The 13,641-nt window shown below is 41.1% G+C and overlaps 1 protein-coding gene across 1 annotated transcript in view; it reads left to right on the forward strand.

Annotated features, from left to right (window-relative positions):
- Positions 1 to 13,641, forward strand: part of CFAP53 (cilia and flagella associated protein 53) — a 45,979-nt gene that overhangs the window by 6,851 nt on the left and 25,487 nt on the right. Inside the window, exons 2-4 of the mRNA XM_003406300.4 lie at positions 1,876 to 2,105; positions 2,944 to 3,117; positions 13,281 to 13,584. Coding sequence (XP_003406348.2) covers positions 1,876 to 2,105; positions 2,944 to 3,117; positions 13,281 to 13,584 — 708 coding nt within the window. The remainder of the gene's footprint in view (positions 1 to 1,875; positions 2,106 to 2,943; positions 3,118 to 13,280; positions 13,585 to 13,641) is intronic.

Genomic DNA, 13,641 nt, shown 5'->3' on the forward strand with positions numbered 1-13,641 from the left:
TGAGTTGTGCCACATCAGCAAACGAAGGTCCCAAAGGCTTTACTACATTTGCATCATTAAGGTCGACTCTACTTTGAGGAGGTAGCACTTCCCCATCATATTTTGGGTGTCTTCCAACCTGAGCGGCTCACCTTCCAGCACCCTATCAGACAATATTACGTTGGGATTCATAGGATGGATTTTCAGTGACTAATTTTCAGAAGTAGATAACCAGGCCTTTCCTCCTTGTCTGTCTTAGTCTGGAAGCTCCATTGAAACCCATCAACCATGGGTGGCCCTGCTGATATTTGAAATACCTGTGGCATAGCTTCCAGCATCATAGCAACATGCAATCTACCACATTATGACAAATTGACAGAAGGTTGGTGGAAACTGGCTCTAAGTTCTAAATAATTCTAATACGGATTAGCCACTTCCCATGATGTAGCCTTCAGCATCTTCTGTTTCCTTCCTACCTCAGGCCTGCCTTATCTTGTTCAACTAAACCTAGTTACCTATATATGTGCCTTGGACTTTGAACCTTTTCCCCAAGCAATAGTCAAATGTTGGTTTTCTTTTCCCAGGACACTACTAAGAACTTCTAACCACCCAGCCCCAGTATTCTGATAATACTGAGAGTGATATCCTAAGTGTAAATTATCAGACAGACTCTCTGCCTCATAAGTTGAGTTGGTTACCATGAATTAACTCCCCAGAGTTTAACTAGCCACCAAGGGTGACTTGATAAAACCATTGCCGATAACACAAAGCTGAAGACCATGGATCTCATGGTGACCAGGAGGCTGCATCAAGCCCACCCAGAAACATTGTTTCATTTATTCATTTGTTCGTTCATTAGTATTGAAAGCCTGGGTGTGGTAGACCTTATACTCAGTACTAGGAATACAGACCCAAAAAAATATAGTCCATGTGATTTCAGTAAACCTGTAAATGCGTATTCAAAATGGTGAATGCATTTCCAACTTTTGAGTGGTAGTTTGTATAAAAACATCATGCTTATGGAAATTTAGTTTACCCAAAAGTGTCAGGAGCACAGCCCCTGCATTAACCTTTGGGCACAATATAAATTGGAAAAAAGTTCCATTACAAACTTTTTTTCTTTTTCTTCTTCTCTTTTTATTATTTTCCTTCCTTCCTTCTTGTTAAGGCTTTATTATTATTATTATTGTCATAAGCCTTTGTACATTGTTGTTGTTAGTTGCTGTCAAGTTGATTTCAACTCATAGGGGCCCCACATGTCCAGAGTAGAACTGCTCCATAGGGTTTTTAAGGCTGTGACCTTTTGGAAGCAGATCACCAGGCCTGTCTCCTGAGGCGCTGCAGGGTAGTTCAAACTGCCAACCTTTCATCTGTTAGTCAAGTTCTTAACTGTTTTGCCATGCAGGGACTCTCTTTATAAATATATATATATACACACACACACTGTATGCTTAGTGTTTTCTTTAAAAGTATTTTGATGGTAGCTATTATGCTCTCTACCCCTGAGAAACAGTGTGAGATAGGTGATGAGATCAAGGTCAGGAACTAGAAGATCTCTAATTCTTGTTCTGTCCAGCTCTGCCATAACTATTTGAAGAATCTTGGGCAAATCACTCAGTCTCTCTGGGCTTGGCTAGATAATCTCTAGAGTCCCGTTCAACTCTCTATCATTCTGTGAACTTTTACTCAAACAGCACGTCAGAAGTATTTGAGACTTGTTTGCTGACATCTTAGAAATAGAGAATAAACAAGTGAGTCCTTAGGTATTTAAGCTGTTTTCAGTTGTAGCAGGTTGTATTAGTTTTATATTCCCAATTTTACCTAGTATGAGTATTAGTGGAGGTCATGATTAACTGAAAATATATAGATTTGTGGTTTTTGATACTTTATTTTCAGAGAGCCAAGCCTCCCAAAGGCCGAGGGGTTGAGCGACATCTGGAGAGAATCCAACGTAGCCATGAGAAGCATCAAGCTATTTTGACTTCCATTAAGACAAATGAGCGGAATCGCTTGAAAGTTGAGTGGGACGAACACAATGACCGCAAGTTTTTGGACAGCCTTGTGCAAGCAAGAATCAAAGATGCCATGCAAGCATTTATCATCAACACTGAAGAAAGACGTAATAAGTAAGTCTCAAAAACCTGATGGCCTAGACTGTGAAACATTCCTAAGACCCCAAGTTGAGGTTAACCAATCAAGTGAATTTTTATAGTAACGATCATGACTGAGATATTCGTATTCCTACCAAATCAGTGTTGTTGTTAGCTGTCATCAAGTCGGCCCCCAACTCATGGTGACGCCATGCACAATGGAATGAAATGCTGCCCAATCCTGCACCATCCCCATGGTGGGTTGTGGATTGGACCGTTGTGATCCGTAGGGTTTTCATTGTCTGATCTTCAGAAGTAGATTTCCAGGCCTGTCTTCCTAGTCCATCTTAGTCTGTAAGTTCCACCAAAACTTGTTCAGCATCATAGCTATATGTAAGCCTCCACTGGCAGATGAGTGGTGACTGTGCTTGAGGTACCTTAGCCAGGAATCAAAGCCAGGTCTCCCGCATGGAAGGTGAGAATTCTACCACTGACCCACCAATGCCCCGTAACAAATCAGTAGCTATTGCTTTATTAATATTTTTACTGGTGATAACTGGTGTTCTAATGGAAAACAGAAGTATATATTGTTTCATATCTTGTTACTTTAATTAAAATCTGTTCATTTTGCTTTTGTTGAATATATACATTTCACTTTATATATGATCAAATAAAATATGGCTCAGATGAGGCACTTCATTGCTTTAAATGGCAACTAGTCTTATTTGATGTGTAACTAAAAGGAGTCTTTTCCTTCTTACAAAATTTATGACTAGACATATCTGAAATTAAATATAACAAAATAAAAATCAGTTAGTAAAATGGGGCACATGGCATCCCAGCTTTAATTCCTTTTTTTGTCTTTTTGCTTCAGGCTACGTGAACTTTTAGCATCAGAAGAAAATGAGTATTTTACTGAAATGCAATTGAAAGAAGAAACAATTGAGGTAAAAAAAGATAGAATGAGAGAGAAAACCAAATTATTGAAAGAGAAGAAAGAAAAAGAGAAACAGATTTTTGTGGCTGAAAAGCTAGATCAGCAATTCAGGTAATGGAGTCAGAAAAACACACATAGAATCTGATATGGAGTTAGTGAATTTAAAAAAAGTTAGGAATGCAAATTGACAGTAAATTATAGCCTTAAGAGGGCATACGTAGTGGTTACACCTTTATGTCTTAGTATTCTGTGGTATACATGTCATTGAATAATGCAGATACTGCATTTGTTGGCTCTATTTAGTGTTCTGTGCGTGCCTCCCAATTAAAACAGAAGTACCAAGTGACATTCTGTTACTGAACTCTAGGTATTAGCCTCATCCTTGCTCTTGGCAGGAAATTCCTTTAAAACTATGTTCTTTGGAGTCTTTGTTAGAGTTAGGGCCTTCTCTCCTACTGCCGTGGTCCCCACCTACATCTACTGAGCCTGTGCTTGGTTGTTGGTTCCCTGTTCTTTATCCTTGCCAAGGATCCTTATCGCTGGGGTCTGGTCACCTGGATCCTGATCCATTTTTTTACCAAGGCCCATGTTGACCCTCAGATTTCAGACCCCTGGTCTTCAGTGTGCTCAGTCCAATCCTGTGGTTGCCTCCATCAGCACTTTTCATCTTGATTCTTCCGTCCTGGGATACCTGAGTCTATGCCATGATTTCAACCCAATACCTTGCACTTACAGAGGGAAGATTCGTATTGAAGTTTCCAAGGGCGATCCTCTGAAATGATCCCCTAACGTGTTACATCCTTTTCTTAGTTATCTAGTGCTGCTATAACAGAAATACTAGAAGTGGGTGGCTTTTACAAACAGAGATTTATTTTCCCACAGTTTAGGAGCCTGGAAGTTTGAATTCAGGGCACCATCTCTAGGGGAAGGCTTTATCTGTTCTGGGGGACGGTCCATTTCCTTTCAGCTTCTGTTCCTTGACTCCTTGGTGATCTTCATGCGGCATGGCATCTATCTTCCCCCATCTGTGCTTGTTTGCTGCCTGCTTGATCTGCTCATTTATATCTCAAAAGAGATTGACTTAAGACACACTCTACACTAATACTGCCTCATTAACATAACAAAGAAAACCCATTCCCAAATGGAATTATAACCACATATTTTTTTTATTTTTGGGGGACACAATCCAATCCATAACAACCATGAAGAGCTCTGAAGATGCTTTTAACTTCACTAACTGTGAGAGATTCCTTACCTCTAAAGCAAAAATATGCTAAAAAGTCTCATTGTGTTATATTCCCTCATAGAGCTATTGCTACTTAATGTGGGAATAAGAACATATAATTTCAATGCATGTATAATTCCTCATTTTATTTTCAGTGTCTTTGGTGCATCATTCTAAGAGTGTAAACACTAGGTATTGTTATCATACTACTTAAGATAGTTTGTTGATTTTGCTCTCTTTTTTCCTTCACATTTCTCGATGCAGTGATGACCACATGAAGTGACCCATGGGATGCCCCAAATGACCCAATTCATCTGTCTCTTAATTTTAAAGTAACTGATTGTGATTTTTATTTTTAGAAGGAGTTTGAATATTATCTGAAAGTATTTAAAGTATAGCCATTACCATTCATTTATTCATTCAATAAATATTTTTGAGCCCCCACTTTGTGCTGAGCTCTGTGATAGGACAATAGATACATTGGTTTAATGAAAAATGAGTGTCACTTACATCCTCAGATCACTGAGTGTGAGTGAGGCAGGATGTGTATCACAGGAAGCTAGATTCAAGAACAGAATGGTTCCAGATAAAATAAATGTAAACCATGAGTTAAAATCTGATAGACTACAAAGGGAATACAAGAGTTTATTTTTCACAGGAGTAATAGCACTCAAAATTTAAGTAGGTCAGAAGTCCAAAGGTCAACAGTTGTGCAAAAGTAGCAAAACCAGGAAGATGGAAAGATCAAGGCATGGTTAGTTCAGAGACAAAGCTTTTGTCTTCTCTCTCTGCCATGAAGTTGCTATTAATCCTATGTTGTTGTTGTTAGCTGCCGTCGAATTGGACCCTGACGCATGGTGACCCCACACCCAACAAAATGAAACACTGCCCGGTCCTGTGCCATCGCCATGATTGGTTGCAGATCAGACCATTGTGACCCATAGTGTTTTCAATGGCTGATTTTTGGAAGTAGATTGCCAGGCTTTCCTTCCTAGTCCATCTTGATCTGGAAGCTCCATTGAAACCTGTTCAGCATCATAGTAACACACAAGTCTGTACAGACAGACGGGTGGTGGCTACTTGAGGTGCATTAGCTGGGAATCAAACCTGGGTCTCCTGCATGGAAGTCGAGACAGCCACTGAACCACTCTAGGCCCCATTAATCATCTAGACTCCCCTTAACCCTCCTAACAGAGACCAGAAGGAGAAGAAATAAGCTATTACTGTGAGCCGTGGTTACAAGTTGCAGCTGTAGCTGCTAGCAAAGTAAATTTAAACTGCTAAAACTGGAGGGAATGGGAAGTTTAGTGTTTGGGGAGCTGCTGGGGAAGGACGGTGAGGATACCAGAGTATTAATGCCATAGAGCCAAAAGGGACTTTCTACTCTCCTTGTCTTGCAGATAGGTAACTGAGTTCCACAGATATTAATTTGGCCAAGGTCTCCAAGCTTGTAGTGGCCAAGACAGGGTTAGACTTGGATTTTCCAGATAGGCAATCCCCACTGGCTTGTGGGAGAGAAGATACCGTGAGGGGCCAAGAGAACACCATCAAAGTCAATCTCAATGGACCATTCATGTATTTTCCACTCCCTAGTAAATGTTTCTCAACACAGTAAAATAAAAAAGAATTGTTCCTAAGTGGTTCGTACTCTTAAAATATTTATGAATCTGGTAACATTGTACAGATTTCACAGAGAATTTTACATAACTGTTAGAATTTTTGGAGTTTCCAAGAAGCGCCTGGTGGATCTGAACTGCCAACCTTTTGGTTACAGCCGTAGCACTTAACCACTAAGCCACCAGGGTTTCCAGAATTTTTGAAGAAATGGTTATATTCTGTGCTAATTGTTTTCAGTGTTTTTAAAGCAACACTGCCAACTCTTCAGTACAGTGTGGCAAACATTGCTTTGAGTAATTCAGTATGAGAGTGAAGGGCTAGGGTGAATTTTGACCAAGGATGCCGTCGCCCCAAAATATGTGTTGTAACTCCTAACCCCTATACTTGTGGTTATTAATCCTACTTGGGTATGGGTTTTCTTTGTTATTGTAAGAGGCCATATCACTATAGGGAGTGTTTTAAGCCAGTCACATTTGAGTTATAAAAAGAGCAGATTAGGACAGAGAAGCAAGCAGAGTTGGGGGAAAATAGATGCCCTACCACATGAAGATCACCAAGGAGCCAAGGAACAAGGACCTTCCCCCAGAGACAACAAACAGAGAAAGCCTTCCTCTAGAGCTGGCACCCTGAATTCAGACTTCTAGTCTCCTAAACTGTAACAAAATCAGCTTCTGTTTGTTAAAGCCACCCACTTGTGGTATTTCTGTTATAACAACACTTGACAACTGAGACAGATGCTATACCATGCTCCGTTGCTGAAGTTATAGTTGAGATTTTAATACACATGAAAGCAAAATGAAATTTCTCTTCCTCCTCCCCATCCTTCTTCTCCTCTTCCTTCTACTTCTTCTCTTCCTCTCCTCCTCCTCCTTTTTCTTCTTTTTGTGTTCCATTGTGTGAATACACCACAGCTTATTTTTCTATTCTTCAGGTGATGGGCATGTCTGTTTTTTCCAGTTTAGGACTGTTATGAATATAACTGCTATGAACATTGTTGTACATGTCCTTTGGTGGACATATGCATTCCTTCTATTAGGTATATTCAGGGGCATACCTAGAATATTTGTCAAGTATTTGACATTTGAAAAGGGGAGTGGATCATTTTTAGTTCTCCCAGTTTTCTGTAAACAGCAAAAATCATTTTCAGTAATGTCATGAATTGAACTGTATCCCCCCAAAATATGTCAACTTGGCTAGGTCATGATTCCCAGTCTTGTATGATTGTCTACCATTTTGTTATCTGATGCAATGAGATGGATTACTGGCAGTTATATTGATGAGATCTATAAGATTAGATAATGTTTAAGCCAATCTCTTTTGAGATATAAAAGAGAGAAGTGATCAGAGAGACATGGGGACCCATACCACCAAGAAAGCAGTGCCGGGAGCAGAGCATGACCTTTGAACCTGTGGTTCCTGTGTGGAGAAGCTCCTAGACCAAGGGAAGATTGATGACAAGGACCTTCCTCCAGAACCAGCAGAGAGAAAGCCTTCTGCTGGAGCCGACGTCCCAAATTCAGACTTCTAGCCTACTGGACTGTGAGAGAATAAACTTGTCTTTGTTAACGCCATTGTCTTAGTCATCTAGTGCTGCTATAATAGAAATACCACAAGTAGATATCTTTAACAAAGAGAAATTTATTCTCTCATAGTCTAGAAGGCTACGAATCCAAATTCAGGGCGTCAGCTCCAGGAGAAGGCTTTCTCTCTCTGTCGGCTCTGGAGGAAGGTCCTTGTGATGCATCAGTCTTCCCTTGGTCTGGGAGCATCTCAGCACAGGAACCTCAGGTCCAAAGGATGTGCGCTGCTCTTGACACCGCTTTTTTGGTGGTATGAGGTCCCCAACTCTCTGCTTGCTTCCCTTTCATCTCTTGTAAGATATATGGTGGTGTAGGCCATACCCCAGGGAAGCTCCCTTTACATTGGATCAGTGATATGACCTTAGTAAGGGTATTACAATCCCACCCTAATCCTCTTTAGCATAAAATTACAATCACAAAATGGAGGACAACCACACAATAGTGGGAATCATGGCCCAACCAAACTGATAGACATGGTTTTGGGGGGACATAATTCAGTCCATGACAGCTGTTGGCTTGTGGTATTTCTGTTATAGCAGCACTAGATGACTAAGATAGAATATGGTACTGAGAGAGTGGGGTGCTGCTCTAACAGATACCAAAAATGTGGAAGCAGTTTCAAAACTGTGAATGGGTAGAGGACTAGCAGCAGCAGAGAACTGGCAGCAGCAGAGGACTGGCAGGGGCACAGAACAGGCAGCGGCAACAGAACCAGGAGACCAGCACCAGATAGCACTGGAGCCGACCTAGGAGTGAGAGAGCCGAGTGCCTTCCAGCCAAGGTTTACTGGCAGAGTGGGGTGCCTCCAGGCACTTATTGGTGGGGTCACTAAGCTTTGGAACCCTTGCCCCAGCAGCGCAAATGCGGGATTAAGGCCCAAGGGCCGAGAGACCAAGAAACCAGGAAGCAGAAACTGAAGAGACAAGGAACACAGGAAGCCCAGCTGCCTCAATCTTAAAGGGTATAGCCATGACCTCTGGTGTTTCTAAGGGTGGAGTTACCACTCAGATGGACTAGGAGAATTGTGTGCCTAAAGTCGAGGGAGCAGAGTTGCGGTCCCAGTGGGCCTGGAAAGTGGAGCTGAAGCCCAGGGTTGAGGGGTCTCCACTCAGAATCTGGAGAGTGTGGCCAATACCTACAGTCTGGAGGGCAGGGTTATTTTGTAAATGGTCTCAGAGAACAGAGGATTCTTTTCAAGCCTTGAGGGCTAATGTAATGTGTTCTGCTGACTTGCCTGGGGCCTGTTATACCTTCTTTCCCTCCAGTTTCTCCCACTTGTGATAGAACTATCTACCCTGTGGATGTTGCACCATTGTACTTTGGAAGCAGTTAACTTATATTCTAGATTTCACAGATGAAGAGGAATTTTTGGATTTTGGACTTGGAGTTGATTTAAGACTTTTGCTATGATATAATGGGGTGAATATGTTTTGCATGTGGTAAGGACATGAATTTGGGGGGCAAAGGGTGAAATATCATGGATTGTGAGAGAATAAATTTCTTTGTTAAAGCCATCTACTTGTGGTATTTCTGTTATAGCAGCACTATATGAATATATAAAAATTGTGAAATGAAACTAATAATAATAAAAGACAGCCAGTAAATTTTCTTTTTAATTTTGAAATAATTATAGATTCAGTATAGTACCCTTCACCCAGTTGCCACTAATGGTTACATCTTACATAACCACAATACGATATCAAAATAAGGAGACTGCTGTTGGTACAGTGTGTGTGTGTGTTATAGTCTATGCCATTTTATCTCATGTGTAGATTTGTGTTAGGTCCCCAGGTGGCACAGTTTGTGCTCTAACTTAGATGTTGGCAGTTCAAGCTCACCCAGCCTGGCAATCTGTAGAGGTTACAGCCACGAAAACACTACTCTGTAACATATGGGGTCACCGGGAGTTTGAATCGACTTCATGGTAAATTTTTTTTTTATATAGATTTGTGTAACTATCAATGCAATCAAGATACAGAACTATTCCATTACCAGAAAGATCTCCCTCATGCTGTCCCTTGATAGTCTCATCCATCACTCTCACTCCATTATTCCTAAATCCTAGCAACTGCTCATCTCTTATCTATCTCCATAATTTGGTCATTTGAAGACTTTTATGTAAATGGAATCATAGAGCACGTGATCTTTTGAGATTGGCTTTTTTTTTTTTTTTTACTCAATATAATGCTCTTGAGGTCCATCCAAGTTGTGTGTATCAATAGTTTCTCCGTTCTCATCGATGAGTAGTATTCTACATTGTCGATATGCCCCAGTTTGTTTAAACTGTTATTGAAGGACATTTTGGTTGATTCTAGGTTTGGTTATTATAAATAAACCTTATATGAACATTTAGGTGGAGGTTTTTGTGGAAATATAAGTTTTCATTTCTCTGAGATAATTGCCACTTGCTATTGCTGAGGTATATGTGTCCTGTGAGGATTGTGTTTTAAAATAAGCAGAGAAACACTCAGGTTTGTCATGCGTAAACTCAGTTTATTGCAAGGTTGTCCTGGCACAGCACACAGGCAAGACCTCAGGACGTTAGAGAACAGAGAATCAGAATGGAATATCAGTCCAGTATTTAAAGTCCAAATCTTCAGCCTTCAGGTGTTTACCTTTAACAAGAGGTCTTGGGATGCAAGCTTAAGCAGTGGTGTGTCCTCAACAGAGGCCCCTCAGTGCTAGGGTTCAAGGTTGGTGGCGGTGAGGCAAGGCTGTCTCTGGCAGAGCCTCTGGTTACATGGGCTCTTTGGAGAACTCAAGAAGCAGACCAATGTGGAGACTAGTTGCCTCTGACTTGCTCTCTGTGAAAGTGAAAAAGCCTGGGGTTTTTATGTGACCCATCCCTCTGGTCTTGCCTGATAAGGGTCCGTCAGGGTGCCTGACTCACATGGCATCAGGATAACCTGTGTCATAGGCTTATAATCAGGGATGCATATGTGGAGTGTCTTAACATAAATAAACTAAAGGCTATGTCACACCTTATTAGAGCAAAGCAGCTGTCTTACAATGAGGTGGCTGGTTGTAATATTAGAAGTTATAAGGAATGACAAGAGTAAGTTTACTTGTCTGTTTTAAAACTTAACCTAAATGTCTTAAGTCACACGTTACATGTTTTATACATATGTAATTTGTGATCACTTGTGATCATGACATTATAAACTGTGCCTTGGTGGCACAGTGGTTAAGTGCTTGGCTGCCGACTGAGAGGTCGGTGGTTCAAACCCAACACCCACTCAAGGGGCAAAAGATGCGACAGTCTGCTTCTGTAAAGATTACAGCCTTGGAAACCCTATGGGGCAGTTTTACTCTGTCCTACAGGGTAGCTATGAGTTGGAACCAATTCGATGGCAATGGATTTGGTTTGCTTTATGTTTAGTTTTTTAAGAAACAGCCGAACTGTTTTCCAGAGTGGCTGGACCATTTTATATTCCCACCAGCAATGTATGAGAGATCCAGTTTCTCCTCATCCGCACCAGCATTTGATATTGTCACTATTTTTTTATTTTAGCTGTTCTAATAGATGTATAGTGATATCTCACCATGGCCTTCATTGGTATTTCCCTAATAGCTGGCGATGTGAACATCTTTTCATATGCTTATTTGCCCTATGTCTATCTTCTTTGGTGAACTGGTCTTTTTGCTATGTTTCGCCCATTTTCTAACTGGGCTGTTTGTTCTATAGATGTTCAATTTTGAGAGTTCTTTATATATTCTAGATATAAGTCCTTTGTCAGATATGTGGTTTGCAAATGTTTTCTCTCCCAATTATTAGTGTGTGTTTTTTATCCCTTTAATGGGGCCTTTGACAGATCAAAAGATTTTCGTTTTAATGAAGTCCAATTAATCAATTTTTTTCTTTCATGGACCATGCTTTTGGTATATTTGAAATTTCCTGTTAAATATCCTATATTTTAATACAATTAATGATTGGACCCCAGTTTAAGGTAGGCATCTTTTTGTTTTTTGTTTTGGCGTGTTTTCATTAAACAAATGCTCTAGCGTGTGTAGTCAGAACACATGAGGGTGGTCTTGCCTCTGTCAATTACTGGCAGAGATGATATGATGAGGTATCAAAAAAGCAAACTCCAGGGCTAGACTGCTGGGGCTTGAGTCCCCGCACAACCACATCTGAGCTATGTGAACTTCGGTAAAATGCGGAACTGTCCTGTGCCTCCATTTCCTCATCCAGAAAATCGACTCAACAGCACCTGACAGACACGACAAGCTGGGGATGATAATAATAAAAACGAACTTGCAATAATGTTCTTTGCAACATTGGTGCTTGTGAAGGCTATAGTGTTCGTACATGTAAAGTGCTTAGACTAGAGCCTGGCAGATAATAAGCACTCATTAACTGTTGCTAAGGGGCCCTGATGGCACAGCGGTTAACAGCTTGTCTGCTAACCAGGAAGGTCAGCAGTTTGAATCCACCAGCTGCAACTTGGGAACCCTATGGGGCAGTTCTACCCTGTCCTATAGGGTCACTATGAATTGGAATCGACTCGACTGCAACTTTTTTTTTTTTTTTTAACTGTTGCTTATGTTACTACTACCAGCTGTGTGGCTTGGGAAGACACTTAGGCTCCCTGAGTTTCTACTGCTTTAACTCTAAAATGGGAAGACCTATTGCTCTATCCAAGTTATAAGGCACTTGTAAGGGTCACATAAGATTTTATATGTGAAAATATCTTAGAAACTATTAAAAAAAAAAAAAAAAAAAAACCATTGCTGTCAAGTTGATTCTCTTAGCAGCCCTATAAGAGTAGAACTGCCCCATAGAGTTTCCAAGGAGTGCTTGGTGGATTTGAACTGGCGACCTCTTGGTTAGCAGCTGTAGCACTTAACCACGATGCCACCGGGGTTTCCATAAACTATAAAGCACTCACAAATGTACAGTTTTCCTTTTACCGATGATTAGTGTCATTAAAATAGCCCTATAGACAAAGTAACACCTAATTTTGCTTTCTCACAAAAAATTCACTAACCTTTTCATGACTCGCTATGCTTTCTGGTAAAAGTGAGCATCCCTAAATCAGGAGTTCCCAATGGTGAGTGAATGGGTGAATCATTAGGGTATAGGAAGTAAGTTGTTAGGTGCCATAGAGTCAATTTTGACTCATAGAGACCCCATGTGACAGAGTAGAACTACCCCATAAGGTTTTCTAGGCTATAATCTTTATGGGAGCAGTAGGAAGAAAATTATTTGATGTTTATTTTTTATCTCATCACTTTTAATTTTTATTTTTGCAATATTTCATAATTTATATGATACAGTAATAAAAAAATCAGAAAACCCATTGATGTTGAGTCGATTCTGACTCATAGCCACCCTGTAGGACAGAGTAGAACTGCCCCGTAGGGTTTCCAAGGCTGTAATCTTCATGGAAGCAGACTGCCACATCTTTCTCCCATGGAGTGGCTGGTGGGTTTGAACTGCCGACCTTTTGGTTAGTAGTTGGGAGCTTAACCACTGCATCACCAGGGCTCCTTAGTAATAATAATAATAATAATTATTTATTGAACCTCTGTTATCTACCAGGTATTTACATATATTATATCTGATCCCTACCAGAACCTTGGATGGCTGTTATTTTACAGATAAGGAAACAGGTTGAGCTTTTGATCCAAGGTCATAAAGGAAATGACAAAACTGCTCCCTTGACTATGCCTTGTCTGCCCCCTGCTGCTCCCTCAGAGGTTTCCTCTGCTCAGATGGTGATGTGCAGGTCTTTCATTTTTCCGATTTCAGCATGTGACTGTGCAGATATGGGCCTAAATAGAGTGATGCCTTGTGAAAGGCTGGGGTTTGCCCTTTTTCCTCCCTTAATTAATTTTAATTCCTCTTCCAGGGAACGCTGCGAAGAGCTCCGTGTCGAATTGTTCTGTATCCACCAGAAGAAGGTGTGTGAGGAGAGGAAAGCACAGATAGCATTTAATGAGGAGAGGAAGAGGCAGGAGCTGGTGGAAGAGCAAATGTTCTCAAAGCTCTGGGAGGAAGATCGGTTGGCCAAGGAGCGGCGAGAAGCCCAAGAGGCGAGGAGGCAGAGACAGCTGGTGGAGGACACGCGCCTGGGGCTGAATGCCCAGATCACTGCCATCCAGGCGCAACAGCGGGCAGCGCAGCAGCTGAAGGAAGAGGAGGGGCGCCTCGTGGTGGGCCTTGCACATGTTTGTTATGGGGTCATGGGCACATTGCCTGCGGCAGTTTGT

Source organism: Loxodonta africana, chromosome 11 (assembly GCF_030014295.1).
Source record: "Loxodonta africana isolate mLoxAfr1 chromosome 11, mLoxAfr1.hap2, whole genome shotgun sequence".
NCBI classification, from domain to species: domain Eukaryota; kingdom Metazoa; phylum Chordata; class Mammalia; order Proboscidea; family Elephantidae; genus Loxodonta; species Loxodonta africana.